This window comes from Mirounga angustirostris, unplaced genomic scaffold (assembly GCF_029215605.1).
Source record: "Mirounga angustirostris isolate CCGP_5_RB_7025 unplaced genomic scaffold, mMirAng1.0.hap1 SCAF_4, whole genome shotgun sequence".
NCBI classification, from domain to species: Eukaryota; Metazoa; Chordata; class Mammalia; order Carnivora; family Phocidae; genus Mirounga; species Mirounga angustirostris.
Window position 1 is genome coordinate 9,349,812 of NW_026991712.1, and position 16,822 is coordinate 9,366,633.

Here is a 16,822-nt window from a genome sequence, read left to right on the forward strand (position 1 = left end):
GACAGTGGCAAACTATTATATTATGGTGCAAACAATATTATTTTATATTCCAAACAAAAATCTATGAATGTGTGCCTTGATTTAGAGATCTTCCAAGGAATGCCAGAAAGTTCTCCTGACTTCTCTAGGGGTCTCTATAAGCTAGGATCTCTGTTTTTCTAAAAGGTGTTGCATCTAATTTATTGAAAGAATCAATTTTGGAGCTGTAGGATTATCCTGGTTTGATTTAATGTATGACAGCTACAAAAACAATCCATTACTAGTTATCACATTTTAAAAATGTGGAGAGGTGGTAAATCAGAAAAGAATTTAGTCCTATCTTGCAAGGTTATCAGGATAGCGATGTGTAAAAAAAGTGTCATAGTCTACAGCAGGTAGATCTATGTGATGAGTGGTACATGATCAAAGTCTACATAATTTACACACTTGGATATATTTTAAATTTGTAATTGAGAAAGTAAATTTATATGTTCATGAGAACTGCAATTTGAAATCTGCCTGGTGGTAGGCTATTTTTACCGAAACACTGCTTGTGCTACTTGGGAATGTCCAGGCTGAGAGCATCTACTAAAGACTGTCAGCCTTCACTATGACTACCTCTCAATGGTTCGAGGTGTTGCACAAAAGACCAACACCAATCCCCAGGTATTGCTTGAAACTTGATGAAGAGGGCGATGTGTGTTAGATGACAAAACTACAAATACACTTATTTAGAGGGCTCTGCAACCCAATCTTTTTTTTCTGATTTCTTAGTCAAATAATTCGCTTGCATTGTTTATTTTGATGACAAATCAATCACGTAAATCTAGCTTTCCCAAATAAAATGTTGTTCTTATTTACAGAACAAGATTATTTGGATGCACTCAGCCAGACAATGGGAAATAATACAAAATCGTACACGCAGACACAACCTCGGTGGTCACTCATTCCAGTCTCCTCCTTCAGTCCTAAATCTCTGTGTCATTCAGTAAACAAGTCTGACTGGTGCAATTAGTAGATGCCATCTGTTGTGGCATCATTTTTCTATTTTTAATATATAATCCACCTTTTTTTCATGGCTCTTTCAGAAAATCTGTGAAGTTTGAACAAGCAGCCTTCCCAAGATGTACCGAATATCTCAACTGATGTTAACACCAGTGGCAAGTAAATGTAGGAGAACTGCTATGCGCAATTATCTTTTGAACGATTAGACTTCTTTTAGCAATTTCCTTGCTTTGATTTTGCTGATACTCATACCATTAACCATCTGTCAGTAGCTTGTGCTTCGTAAGTGCCAGTGTTCACTTTGGCAATGATTTTGACTTCATTTCTTTCCTTGAGAGAAATGTGGTATTTGTCTTTTTAGTAGAAAAAAAATCACTGGTTTTTTAGATGCCTGTGCATAAATGTGAAAGGAGATTGTTTATCAGCTACTATTAAGATGCAAAACTGTCTATAAAAAATACTGAATGATTTTGATAGCTACTTGCAGGAAGTAAGGGCGTTGTTAAAATGGTAGTGGTTTCACGTTTCTTCCTTCCTCTTGTCATTTTCTCCCCAAGCCCTGCTTCTAACCCCTCCCCACACACACACACCTACAATTTACTCCTTACAAATCAACCAGCCCAATCTGAAAACCTAAACTTTATCTTAGATATTCATCGTCCACAGTGGAATCAAGTTTCACTGAGCCTATTATAAGTGTTCACACATTACTGTATAAAATCTTGCTTTAGAGTTTAGAATATTAATTAGCTGCACTTTCCCCAACTGAAATCTGTTGCTATGCCTTTGGTTAAAGTGGATTGAATGGATGGATGTTGTTTTTTTTTTTTTTTCATTAAGAATATTCACAGGCTTCATACATTGGAAAATCATTTATATAAAACAAAACAAAACTTAATTTATTTTCCTCCACTAATGTCTTCTGCTCGTTATTTTACAATAGAAGTGCCTTAAAATGCCCTAATGAGAGACAGTCTAGGCAGATGATTGAATTCTTCAAATTACTGAGTAAGCTAAAATAACTAGCACATTGGGTCATTGATTTTGGTTTTCTACAGCTTCACACAAGATGCTTTCTTCCTCCTTTTCACGATGAGTCAGTTTGATGCTAATGGTTTATTATTGCCTCATCCTCCACTAAGAAACCTCTAAAGGAATGTTGAGTGAGAGAAGAAACAGAAGATAGAAGCCCGTAGATTATTTCTGGCTCCCCATAAAGGCCTGGTGACAAGTCGTGTTAGTCCTGATTCACTGGATGGCTACACCAGTTGGAATCTCTGCTGAGCCTAGAGCTATTCATACCTTCTTTGACGCCTCCATTAAATGCAGTCATGCATGCTGGGGAAGTGGGATAAATTCGTACTTCTCTCCTATTTGCTGATGCAGGTTCTTCTGGCTCTGAGAGAAGATATACTGGAGAGCCGTCTTCCACATGTGTTTTCCCAAGGTATTCCATGGGACTTTTCTCAAGATAAATCAATCATGTTTCCTCCTATGTGTCTTACTTTGTTGTATTCCTGGTTTAAAAATATTAGCTTTAGCTATCATCCAATTTTGGTATGGGCATAAATCTTTAGTCCCATGTACATACAAAATGAAAACTTTTCTAACCTAATAATGGAATTTGAGGGGGTGGCTGTGAGTGTGGGAGCAAATGTGAGTTGTTTGGAGAGCGGAGAAACTGCTGGTTGCTGATGAACAGTTACTTTTTCTCAAATTGGTATTCTCCTAAATATGCTTTACTATCTTGCTTTATAAGAGCAACAAGATTCTACACCAATGCCCAAGCTGGCCAAATTCCATTCTCCACAAAAACACGTAGAGTCTACCATTTTGTTCAAGTTCTACAATGAAGTTTCTTCTTTTCCTTCTTCCTTCTTTTTTTTTTCTGTCTCTTCTCTCTTATTCCTTATGCAGGTCTCATTGATGTTTTCTCTAGCATTTTGTAAAATGTGCCAATGGTATAAAGGAATCATGCATTGGTGTTAGAACCTGCCCTTATTTGTAAATTCTAGGCCTCTTGCTACTATCAGATGAATCAGCCAAGGATGAACAAGAAGGCCATGAGGAACGAGCACATGCTTTAGAGTCAGATAGACCGGAGCTCAAATCCTAGCTCTGTCATTCATCAGCTATTATAAAATGTCCAAGTTATTTGTCCTTCTGCATCTCATGTTTTTTTTTTTTTTTTTTTCCCCTACAGTCCAATGAAGATTATAATACTTAGCTTTTGGGGAGGTTTGTGAAAAGTAGATAGAGCATGAAGTATGAGCCAGGCTCATAGTAAGCTTTTAATAAGTAATATCCATTTAAAATAGCATTTTACTAACTTTAGTGCATGTATTAATTGTGTACAGGTTTCTACACTTAAAACTTTATCAGAGGGCTCAGTTGGTTAAGTGTCTGCATTTGGCTCTGGTCATGATCCTGGGCTCTTTGCTCAGTGGGGAGTCTGCCTCTCCCTCTTCCTCTGATCCCCCCACCCCCAGTTTGTGCTCTCTCTCCCAAATAAATAAATAAAATCTTTAAAAAATTAAATAAAACTTTATCAGAAATTCAGTAGAGCTTGTGGCATGAGGTGGCCTTTCAATCACACAGGCATATGATTGTTTATCAAACCTAAGGCACATGGAGATTTTTCCAACTGAATAGGAGATTTCCCTGGATACCAAATCACAAACTGCAAGGTCATTTGTACAGCTGACCTAGAGGGAAATTGGCAAAGGCCAAAAAGATCTCTTTGACTGTATGTTCACCCTATACTTCATCTGTGTCTGGTGGCTGCATAGTTGTAATTTATCAATCACAGGGAAAGAGTAAAGATACTGCAATTGGAGGGCTATTCAAAGAAAGGGGGTGGAGACTATAAGCTTCCAACATCCCAGATAGGCTGTTTTGCAATTTTTCCATCCAAGAAAATGGATTAATGTCAAAGATGTAGTTGCATCATATGGTGAATAGACTGATTAACCATAATGTTTTTATCAACATGTTTAAAACAGAAAGAGGCACTAAATACCCTGTCGTTTAATGCTCTCACTAGTGAGAAGATGAAGCCCAGATTAAGAGTGACATTCTTAGGGTGGCAGAAGTAACTGGTAACCATGAATGCAAAGAGGTATTTTCCTTCACAGTGGCTAGAAATGTGGTTTTTGTGGGACTGGATGTAGTGGTTACAGATGTAAAGGACTTTCCTTCTTCCCTCTTCAGTTTTGCCTATGATTTCCTAGATGGTGACACTTCCTTCGAATGCTGCTCTGTAGATCTGACAGCCTCCCACTTTGCCTGTCGCCGAAGTCCCAGACTCCTCTCCAATGGCTACTACACTTGGACAGAAGACAGTTTCCTTTGTGACAAAGATGGCAACATAACTCTGAGCCCACCCCAGACCAGTGTCCTTTACAAGGAGAATTTAGTTAGGTAAGTAGAAGATATTACATAAAAGAATCTGAAGTCCAATCCACCCACTAGTTATTCATTCATTCATTTGCTCATTTAGCAGTGATTTCTAAGAGCCCATTACTGCTCCAGACTGTGGAAGCACAAAGACTAACATGGGGCAAGGACAGCTAACATGAAAACAAACAAACGTGATGAAGCAATATGGGTGTGTGGGTAGAGGTCTGAACAGAATGCAGTGGGGAAAAGGAAAGGAAGCCTATTTCATTTGGGGAAACAGGTTAAAACAAGATTCCTAGAGATAATGAAGATTGATTTGAGTCTTCACAGATGTAGGATGTTAGCTAAAATGGAAGTAGCAAAGGAGACTTCCAGAGAGGGAATGGGCATGGGGCACTGGGAGACCCTGTGCCATTTGGGAAATGGCAGGTGGTTTGGCAGAGATACAACTCAGGGTGGAAGGGACGGGAGAAAAGACTGAGCAGATACAGACTGAACAGAGAAGCTTCAAGTCCAGCTGAGGGCATTGATTTTTGTTCCAAAGGTAGAGAGGAGCCATTGACAAATGACAAATGACCAGATTTATCCTTAGCACATTAATACTGATTACAATGTAGAGGATGGGTTGCTGGGAGTGTGGATGGGTGAGTAGTCAAAATCTTTCAGAAATGCAAATCAAATTATGTCATCACCATGCCCCTCCCTTGACATACCCAGTGGTTTCCCTTTGCTCTAACATCAAATTCCAACTCTTCACATAATGTTACAATAATGGAGAACCAGTCAAGATTCTTTATTCCCTGCCTTAATTTTACCTCTTCCAGCCTCATTTCCTAGCATGGCCCAATATGAGACTGACTTGTTCTTCAATGAATAGGACAGATCATCCTATGCAGCTCAGTGGTCACCTATCCTCAGAAGCCTTTCTTGACTCCTGATCAGCAATGCCCTTCCTGGTGCTCTCAGATCAGCCTCCAGTTAATTCCGTCAGAGCACACATCCCCTACATAGCATGGTAATGCAGAGCAGAGACTATGGAGCCAGCCTGCCTGGGTTTGCATCCCAGTTATGACACTTACTAGATGTATGACCTCAGCCAAGTTACTTAACCTTTTGTGCCTCAGTCTCCTGATCTGAAAAATGGGGTCACAATAGTACTTCCGTCACGGGGCTGTTCCAAGGATAACGTGTTACTTTATGTAAACCACAAGGAAAGACATCTGGTGTGGGATAAGCTCTGTGAAGTCATTAACTTCATCTGCATAGTTCTTGTCTCTTTCCTGTACTGGTTTGTGAACTTTTTGTACCGAAGGTTTTATTTTGTATCTCAGTATCTTTGATATTGATCCAGGCACCTGGAACACACAGAAATTTAAGGAACTTCTGTGGGATTAACAGAGGGAACAAATGAAATGAGCTTTGCGGATCTGAATTACAGAGATGTGTTCTATGCATCAAATCACTTCCACTAAATTCTTGGTTTTGAACCAAAGGTGGCTGCTATTCATTATGCATCATGCTACTTTCATTTCTCTCCAGAATATTTAGAAAGAAAAAGAGAATCCGCCGTTCCTTTCCTAATCTCTTCAACCTCGGTGCCTCTAAATCCTGGCTGCATGGAAACATCTTTGGTGATGTTGACTCTTCCCTAAGTGAGGACACCTGGTTAGAGGGGGTCAGGAGGCTGGACATGTACCATTGCAATGAAGTCGGTGAGTTTGAATCTCCTTTTCCACAGTGAAATATCATTCACAAATAGGCAGTAGCAACCATGTGGTCCTGGACCAATTGCATAGAAAGGATGGGCCACATTTTTAAAAATCACCTAAAGTTCTCTCCACACTACTTATATGATCCAACTACATATGTATTCATGTCATGTGTTATGCAAAATAGCCTAATTTAAATGTGTAAATTATTAAGCTGATAATACTTGAAAAATGTATTTGTACATCTTCAATATGCCTTCTCTATATGGGCTATAGATGGAGAAAAGACACTGAAGTTGGGGTCCAAGTCCCAAGTCCAAGTCCCAAGCAACTGAGATAGTTACTTAATTTGGCTATGTCTCAATTTCCTTATTTTAAAAACAAGATACATATGCAGAGTATAATAATATATATATATTCCTGTTGAAATACATGCTATATATATTAGATATACATGTATATCATATATATACATGTATACATATTAAATATACATGATATTGTTTAAACATATTATGCAATATACATAATACAATATTAATATATGTAAATATGTGTGTATAGATACACATATATGTACATAAACACAATGATGTGGACTCAAAGTGTATCTTAAAGATTAAATGGGACATGAATGTCAAGCATAGTTCAATCCCTGGTACTCAGTGATTTGTAGTTACAATTATTTTTATTACTAGAATGGAAACAATGGATATTTATTGGGCACCTACCATCTGCCAGGCAGTGTGCTAGGTCTGGGGACACAAGAGTAAATACAAATAACATAACCCCAGCCTTTAGTTTGCTGGGGCAGTGGGGTGAGGTTCAATCTTTGTCAAATAATTGCACAAATAAATATAAAATAATTATGGTAAATGCCATGGAGAAAAAGTATATGATGTAACGGGAGATTTTACCCAATCAGAAACTCAGGAAAGTTGTCCCCATGGAAGTGGCATTTGAGCTGTTTTCTACAAATTGGGAAGGGCTTCGATGGGCAAAGGGGAAAGGTAACGGCGTTCTGGACTCAAGAGACAAAATGGCTAGGTCTGAGGAATCTAGGGAGTAGGTTTGCTGGGTGAGGGAAGACCACATGCATGGTTTAGAGCATGTTGAGTTTAAGTTCCTTTGGGATATAAGGAGCAAGTCAATCTGGAGATCCAAGGGACAGTGTGAGATAAAACTACACATCCGTGAGTCGCCTCACTCTAGGTGGCCCCTGAGGCCATGGAATGGGTAAGAAAGATTAGGAAGAGGGTAGAGTTGGCAAAGAGGGAGTCTAGAAGGGAGCGTTTTGAATGGGTTAATAGGACAGGATTTGCCTGCTAAAGGGATTGAGAGGAGGCATCCAGAGAGGTGAGAGGAAAACTAAGTGTTGTGAAATGAGAATCAAAGGAAAATAGTGCTTCGAGAAGGATGGGCCAGTCATCAGTGCAAATCATGCCCAGGGGTTAAACAAGATGACAACCGGTTTCATTGATCTGGAAGTTATTGGTGGTGGAGTGATAGAGGCAGAAGAGAACTAGGAGGGATGCCTAGGTGTCTCAGTTGGTGAAGCACCTGCCTTTGGCTCAGGTCATGATCCCAGGGTCCTGGAATCTAGCCCTGCATCGGGTTCCCTGCTCAGGGAGGAGTCTGCTTCTCCCTCCCCTGCACCCCCCCCCCCCCGCTTGTGTTCTCTCTCACTCTCACTCTCTCAAATGAATAAATAAAACCTTTAAAAAAAGAGAGAGAACCAGAGGGTGGAGGATGAAGAGTGTGGGAGGTAAGGAAATAGAGGCATGGGGTATTGAGGACCCTTCAAGATGTCTTCTGAAAAGGGAAGGAGAAAGACTTGGTCCCTCATACACACACATTCCACTCTGGTCACACTCATCCACTCAGTTTCCTGAATGGACCATGTTCTTCCACACTTCTGTAGCTGTGCTCATGATGTTCACTCTTCTGGAATTCATTCATTCATTCATTCACTTGGAAGATTTTATTGAGGGCCAGCTATGTACCAGGCACCATTCTACACACTGGAACATAGTGGCAAACAAACTTGTTCTCATGGAACTTGCATCCCTGTGGGGGGAGGCAGACAATACATAAGTTACATAGCATGTTAAAAATGGTAAGTGGTGTGGGGAACAAGAGAGGAAGAAGAGATGGGGATTGCAGGTTTAAGTAGGGTGATTAAGATGGCCTCACGAGAATGACTTCTGAGCATTGACTTAAAAGTGGGACTAAAGCATCTAGGAGAGGAACAATCCAGGCAAAGGAAATGCCAGCACAAAGATTCTGGACTAGGAGCATCCCAGGGCTGAGTGTAAGGGGGAGGAGAGAAGATAGGATCGAAGAGGTATGTGGCTGGGTGCAAGTGAGGAAGGACAGGGACAATGGGAGGCCAATTCAAAAGCTTTGCCTTCTACTTTGAGTAAGAGGAGAACCCACTGGAGGATTTTGATCAGAGGAATAACATGATTCCATTTACACATTGACAAGATATCTCAGGCTGCTGTGTTCAGATTAAATGTAAGGTACGTATTGGGGAGCAAGCAAGGAAACCAGTTAAGAGGCTGTTGGAGTGACTCAGTGGGGAGAGAATAGGAGCTTGAACTAAGCAGGTAGAGGTGAGAAGCAGTAGGATTCTGGATACATTTCAAAGATAGTGCCAACAGGAAAAAAAAAAAAAAAAGAGCCAACAGGATTTGCTGATGTGGCCTTAAAGAAAGGAGTCAAGCGTGTTTATTTATAAGCTAAGTACTTTACATTTGTCCTGTTTAAGTATATTACCTTGTTTATATACATTATCTTGTTTAAGTATCCCCAAACCCCCTAGGAAGTAGGTCATATGATCAGAATTTTTTATAATTACAGTGAAAGTGAGGCTCAGGGTTAACTGACTTGCCCAAGTTCACTTAGTTTATAAACAGCAGAACTGGAATCCAGTGTGGGTCTGTCTGGTTCAAAAGCCCAGTCTTTGCTCTAGTGCCAGTAAGGATTTTGCTTTTCTTTCCAAGATGAAATCCAACATATACCCCACAGCCCAGGCTCAAACAGCAAGCAAGGGGAGTCATATAATACAACAATATAATAATTTAAAGGTATAGTACTTGCATGTCTTACTATTTTTCTCATTCTGCTTCTTGGACAGAAAACACAATGCTACGTGCATTTTTTTAAAAAAAAACTTTTTAAGTTGTGGGAATTATAGATTCATGAAAAGTTGCTAAAAATAGTACAGAGAAGGCCTGCATACTCTTCATCCAGATTCCCTCACTGGTTACAACTTACTCAACTATATACAGTCATTGTGAAAACCAGGAAATTAACACTGAAACAATATGATTAAGATTTCACCAGTTTTTAAATGCACTTGTGTGTGTGAGAGTGTATTACTAGATCAATTTAAAAACAGAGTAAGTATTTGTTAAATGAAGACATAATTCTTATACAAACAAAAGATTAATTAAATGGAGTGTATCCTAGTTCCCACAATAACAAGGATGTATAAACAGGACAACGAGAAGAGAAGGAGGCAGGGCGGTGGGGGATGAGCCTGGAAAGATAGACTGAAGTTATATTTGGAGAACCTTCTGTGCCGTGTTGAGGAGCTTGTATTTTATCCTACTCGATCAAAAGTATCTTAGAAGGCTCTTGAGCAGAGTGATAACATAATCAGATTTGAATTTTCAAAGATTACCTTGACAGTAAAAACAGAAAGACATGTATCATATGATCTCACTGATATGAGGAATTCTTAATCGCAGGAAACAAACTGAGGGTTGCTGGAGTGGGGAGTGGGGTGGGAGGGATGGGGTGACTGGGTGATAGACACTGGGGAGGGTATGTGCTCTGGTAAGCGCTGTGAATTGTGCAAGACTGTTGAATCTCAGATCTGTACCTCTGAAACAAATAATGCAATATATGTTAAGAAAAAAAAAGAAGAAGAAGAAGGTAGCAGGAGGGGAAGAATGAAGCAGGGGAAATCGGAGGGGTAGACGAACCATGAGAGACGATGGACTCTGAAAAACAAACTGAGGGTTCTAGAGGGGAGGGGGGTGGGAGGATGGGTTAGCCTGGTGATGGGTATTGAGGAGGGCACATTCTGCATGGAGCACTGGGTGTTATGCACAAACAATGAATCATGGAACACTACATCTAAAACTAATGATGTAATGTATGGGGATTAACATAAGAATAAAAAAAAAAGATTACCTTGACAGTAACATGAAGTGAAGATTGGATGAAGGGTACCAAGTGGGAGCTCAGGGGCAATTAAAACCAACAGGCAGACAAAGGAATATGGATCTGGAAATAGAGAGGAAGGAAGAGATTTAACGAATATTCTTCAAGCAGAATGGACAGCTTGGTGAACGACTGAAAGTAACAATGAGAAGTGGGAAGAATCAAAGAACACTGAGGGTCGGCAGGAAAAGTTCAGCCATCATGAACGCCTGGAAGGTAGTGCGGGCAGAGTGATGAGGAGAATGGGCGTTTGAGCTGAATGGGCCTGAATTCAAGTCCTGAAACCATCTTTTCCAACCTGAGTGTTCTTGGGCAAGTTAGTTAACCCCCCTGACCTCCATTTCTTCACATATAAAGGAGGATAATAGTAACACATAGAATTATTGTGAGGATGATATGCACTAATTCATGAAAAGTACATATTAGCATAGGAGCTGGTGTTCTGCTTGGGACTTTTTAGCACTAAAGAGGCAAAAAAAAAAAAAAAAAGAACAGATTTGAGTCAAGAAACGAGACAACAAATTCTATTTCACATGAACTGAATTTGAGGCACCAATGGGAAGTGGAAAGATAGCCAGAGGAAACATAATAAAAGCATTGCAGAACAAGAAAGGACCTAAAGATATTCCTTCGGAAGCCAATAGGAGAAGTTGTAGAGGTCTCTGGAATAAAGGGGTTTAACTATAGAAAATGTGAATGAGCAGAAAGGAGAGTTAAGAAAGGAACTGAGGAGGTCAAACAGAAGCTCCAATCATTATTTCCCCTAACAATGATGAGTGTCATGGGCCAGAGTTATCCCAACCAATCCATATATTTTTTTAAAGATTTTATTTATTTATTTGAGAGAGAGAGAGCAAGTAGGGGAAGGGGCAGAGGGAGAGGGAGACTCCCGCTGAGCAGGGAGCCCCACATGAGGCTCAATCTCAGGACCTCAAGATCATGACCTGAGCCAAAGGCAGATGCTTAACTAAATGAGCCATCCAGGTATCCCCCAACCAATCCATATTATGTACATCCCCTCTCTCCAGTGTCTGTGAAGGAGTATTACTCGTGTGTGTGTGTGTGTGTGTGTGTGTGTGTGTGTGTTAAGAACACTCAACATAAGACCTACCCTCTTAGCAAACTTTTGTCCATAACACAGCATTGTTAGCTATAAGTTCTGTGCTGTGCATTAGATTAGTAGGACTTATTCATCTTGTACATCTGAAACATGGACTGCTGAAATCACATAGTATGTCTCCTTCTGTGTCTGACTTATTTCATTTAGCATAATGTCCTTTAGGCACATCCATGTTGGTGAGGTTGTGGAGAAAAGAGAACTCTTGTGCATTGTCGGTGGGAATGTAAATTGGTCCAGCCACTATGTAAAGGTTTCACAAAAAAAAAAATTAAAAATAGAACTACCATATGATCCAGCAATCCCACTTCTAGGCATGTACTCAAAGAAATTGAAATCAAAATCTCAAAGAGATATCCTCACTCCCAGGTTCACTGCAGCATTATTTATAGGAGCCAAGACAGAGAAACAACCCAAATGCCCATCAATGATGAATGGGGAAAAAAATATGGTATATACATATAATGAAATATTAATCAGCATTAATTTTTTTTAAGATTTTATTTATTTATTTGACAGAGCGAGAGAGCACAAGCAGGGGGAGCAGGAGAAGGAGAGGGAGAAGCAAGCTCCCCGATGAGCAGGGAGCCGGGTGCAGGGCTCGATCCCAGGACCCTGGGATCATGACCTGAGCCGAAGGCAGACACTTAACCATCTGAGCCACCCAGGCGCCCCATTAATCAGCATTATGAAAAAAGGAAATCCTATCATTTGCAACAAGATGGAGAGAATATTATTCTTATCTCCATTTTATAGAGAGGCAAAACTAAGGCAGATTAGACACTTTCCCTGGGGCCACACAACTAATAAGTAGCATAGCCCAGATTCGAACCCAAGAGTCTTGAGCACACGCTCAGTACATTATACCCAGGAAAGGTTCTCTCGGGAAAATTTCTCAGACAGGGAACCAGAAGAGCATGTCATAGAAGAGGAGAATATGAAGAAATGGCTAGTGGTGTACAGCTTAATAAAGAAGTCAATTCAAGTGTCCTATAGTCTTGAAAGTTTCTGATAAATAAGTTATGTAAGGAATCTTTAATCAGATGGCAACACAGGGGTCATTTTACCTACTCCTGGTATCCCTGGCAGATGGGCACAAATGCCTACAGTAATCAGGAGCACTCATTACGTTTTAATTGAGATATAATTCACATATCATAAAATCTACCCTTTTAATGTGTACAATTCAGTGATTCTTAAAAATATATTCACAAGGTAGTTTGTGCAACCATGATCACTTTTTAAAAAATTTATTTTAATTCCAATATAATTAACAGTGTTAAATTAGTTTCAGGTGTAGAATACAGTGATTCAACAATTCTCTACATTACTCAGCGCTCATCATGATAAGTGTACTCTTAACCCCTTCATCTATTTCACCCATCCCCCCACCACCTCCCCTCTGATCACTATGTTTATTCTCCATAGTTAAGAGTCTGTTTCCTGGCTTGTCTCTTGGCTATTATTGTTCATTTGTTTTGTTTCTTAAAATACACATATGAGTAAAATCATATGGTATTTGCCTTTCTCTGACTGACTGATCTCACTTAGCCTTATATCCTCTAAATCCATCCATGTTGTTGCAAATGGCAAGATTTCATTCTTTTTGATGGCTGAGTAATATCCCATTGTGTGTGTGTGTGTGTGTGTGTATATATATATATATATATATATACACACACACCTCATCTTCTTTTTTTTTTTAAAGATTTTATTTATTTATTTGAGAGAGAGAATGAGAGAGAGAGCACATGAGAGGGGGGAGGGTCAGAGGGAGAAGCAGACTCCCTGCTGAGCAGGGAGCCCGATGCGGGACTCGATCCCGGGACTCCAGGATCATGACCTGAGCCGAAGGCAGTTGCTTAACCAACTGAGCCACCCAGGCGCCCCCACACCTCATCTTCTTTATCCGTGCATGCATCGATGGATACTTGGGCTGCTTCCATATCTTGTCTATTATAAATAATGCTGCAATAAACATAGAGGCCCATGTGTCTTTTCAAATTAATGTTTTTGTATTCTTTGGGTAAATCCCCAGTAAAGTGATTCCTAGATCATAGGGTAGCTCTATTTTTAATTTTTTGAGGAACTTCCATAGTATTTTCCACAGTGACTGCCCCAAGCAACCATGACCCCTTTCTAATTCTGGAACATTTTCATCACCCCAAAGAGAAACCCCACACTCATTACCAGTCACTCCCTATTCCCCGTCCCTCCTTCCCACCCCCAGCCCCTTACAACCATTGGTCTGCTTGCTGTCTCCATGGATTTGCTCATTTTGGACTGCCGTGACTTTTTAAGGTGGCCTCTTCCTCTCACTGGTAATACTGCTGCAGCTTGGCTTGCCTATGTTGACCCATCGGGTGGTTTTTGAAAGTTTCCATCCCTTGGTTCTAGGCTGGCTTTCCTGAGTACATGGGGCAAGTCTCTTCTCGGTTCTAAAGCAACATTTCCTGAAGTGTGGGCTGGGGTGGCAGACACCTCTAGGATATAGAAGTCATGAACACCGGGGCGCCTGGGTGGCTCAGTTGGTTAAGCATCTGCCTTCTGCTAGGGTCATGATCCCAGGGTCCTGGGATAGAGCCCCATGTAGGGCTCCTTGCTCAGCGGGGAGTCTGCTTCTCCTTCTTCCTCTGCTCCTCCCAACCCCACTTGTGTGCTCTCTCTCTCTCTCTCAAAATGAATAATAAATCTTTTAAAAAAAGAAGTCATGAACACTGAATCTCACAGTGACAGAGAAGCTGCAGTCCCTTTTCCAATTCTCTCAGTCCTCGCAACATAACCAAGGAGAAAGTCTCAGTTTAGAATTTTGGTAGCTTTAAGGCTCAAACTCTTGCTAGTCTTTTGTTTTCACCAAATTCTTTTAACAAAGAACAGGCTCAGAGCTTTCTGGTACAACAGTATTTAGGGCAAATTAAATAAAGTCTCATTTTCATTGCACTCAGTTTTACATTTACCTTCTCTTTATGGCATTTAAGTGATTGACATAAAGTTTCCTTCAAAGGGCAAGATTTAATGAAACAATTTAAAGAAAATATTAAAAAAGGCTAAGAGTAGGCAGGCTCTGGGATACAACAAAAATCAGGAAAATGATGCTTGGATCCTGGAAGTCTGAGACTCGGTGTTCTAAAGGCAATGTTTCACATATTCGGAAATTAACATCTAGTTTTCCCATAGTTGCCTCCTGGAAACATGTCCAAACAATTATAAAGCAATTGGACCACAGCAGTGCTGCACGAGTATGAGATATCTTGCTAAAATTCCCATGGTTTCCAAATATCTTCTAAATATAACAAATCAAACCACCCCCCTCCAAAATCAGTAATTAGGCAAACCGGGTGCACACAGGACTTTGAAATCCCTCATCTCTGCTGTCAACTGTAATCAAATCTTCCCCAGACTTCTTGTTTTCCGGATTTACCCAAGGCCCTGTGACTTTTATCAGCAATTTATTTTTCTCTGGAAATGTTGCCTCGTTAGAAGACTCAAGAAGAATTCAAAATTAAATTGTTCTGCTGTTTTCTCTCTGGGCAAGGGATGCAATCAAAACTTACTTCCCCTGACTTTCTCGTGCCTCATTTTTGAGACTAAAAAGGATTTTTATTGGTTGCCTATTTTATCCTTAGCTCACCCCTTCTGCAGCTGTGTCTAGACACCTTCCTCATCAGCTGCAATTCATTTTTCAGCCATGGCATTTTGCAGCTCCCCAGACCCCGAGACTGCAGTTCGGGAGACATTCCCAGGGCCTGTGAGTCATACTGAAAGAAGATAAAGCATTCTTGCAGGGAGGACTGATTAGGACTGCCCACTCCACTTCTGCCAGTCCGAGGAAAGAAAGGCAAGACAACCTCAGGCAAAGCTTCCCAGCTAGAGGTCTGTGGCTTTCTCCGGAGCGAATGCCTCTCCTATAAATATCTTTGATGGCAACATCTGTATGTGGCTTTGTGTTTCCCTCCATGGCAAACAATAATGCCCATTTTATATGCAAGGATATGGAAATACGCTTAGAAGAAACACACCCTTTTAAAACAGAAGTAAGCTAGATTGAATTTAAATAAATCGGGAGAAACAGAATAGAATTAATATCTTCAAATGTAATACAGAAGAGCTGTTTGCTGAAATATCTGCATTAGGATCCTCTCATTTATTGTTAAGGTTGGAGACAAAAATTAAATGTCAGTTAGGGAAAGTGTACATTTGGGGACAAACCATGTCTTCCCACAGATGAAAATTCCTTGACCATTCTTTAATGTTAAGATTTTTTTTGTAGTTTCCTTCTTTAATGCCATCTCTTCTAGAAAAGTCTGCATAATAGTCCAGTACTCCACATAGGACACATTTTTAGTTCATCCAGCTCCCAGTACAAAGCTCTAAGTTTAACAAGGCAGCAGAACACAGGGACATTCTGATTACTCTCACATGTCTCCCATCCACAGCTCTGCAGATTTTAGTTAAGCGTCACTCTTCAGGAAATAATCGGCCGTGAAAGTTCTGAGATCTTTCTCGCTTCCACGTGAATTTGACCAGATAGGCTTCTCTCTCTCTCTCTCTCTTTTTTTTAACAGCTTTATTGAGATATAACTGACTTACAAAGAACTATACATATTTAATGTGTAAATTTGATGAGTTTGAACAGGTGTGAACACCTGTGGCACCATCACCACAATCAAGACATTAGGAATATCCAACCACTCCAGAGTTTCCCTGTGTCCGTGTGTGTGTGTGTGTGTGTGTGTGTGTTTGTAGTAAGAACAATTAATATGAGATCTACCCTCTTAACAAATGTTGCAGAGCACAATACAGTTGTTAAGTATAGCTACTATGTTATTTAGTGAATCTCTAGAATCTATTCACCTAGCGTAACTGAAATTTTATACCCATTGAACAGCAATCCCCCATTCCCCGCTCCCCAGCCCCTGGAAACCACCATTCTATTCTCTGTCTCTATGACTGACGATTTTAGGTACCTCGTGTAAATGGAGTCACGCAGTATTTGTCCTTCTAGGACTGGCTTATTTCACTTAGCATAATGTCCCCCAGGTTCATCCATGGCATTGCAAATGGCAGGATTTTCTTTATTCATTCATCTATTGATGAATGCTTGGGTTGCTTTGGGAGCGTGGCCATTGTGCCTGGCACTGTAGGGCACATGGTTCAGGACCTCCTCTGCAGCATGATCATTACTGGATGATCCCTGCGTTTCACTTTCTGCTGTTTCCTTTCTCTATGGCAACCAGCAGAGATGCTTCTGCAGACTGCGTTTTGTCAAGCGGCCGCAGGTTGTGGGTGGGATGGTGGGAGGGAGACTGCAAGGTTGGCAGAAATTCTCTGGTCCAAAGGCACCAGCTCATTTGCTCAGTATCCAGGCTGAGTGGGAGGG

The 16,822-nt window shown here is 40.5% G+C and overlaps 1 protein-coding gene across 6 annotated transcripts in view; it reads left to right on the forward strand.

Annotated features, from left to right (window-relative positions):
* TMEM71 (transmembrane protein 71) overlaps positions 1-16,822 on the forward strand; it is a 36,842-nt gene that overhangs the window by 4,854 nt on the left and 15,166 nt on the right. For 4 of the 6 annotated variants that reach the window (XM_045895856.2, XM_045895854.3, XM_045895858.3 and 1 more), the window contains exons 2-5: positions 1,068-1,149; positions 2,371-2,431; positions 4,195-4,404; positions 5,923-6,095. In XM_045895856.2, the coding sequence (XP_045751812.1) occupies positions 1,104-1,149; positions 2,371-2,431; positions 4,195-4,404; positions 5,923-6,095 (490 nt within the window). In that variant the 5' untranslated portion in view covers positions 1,068-1,103. The remainder of the gene's footprint in view (positions 1-1,067; positions 1,150-2,370; positions 2,432-4,194; positions 4,405-5,922; positions 6,096-16,822) is intronic. The other 2 variants (XM_045895857.3, XM_045895860.3) reach the window with 2 other exon arrangements.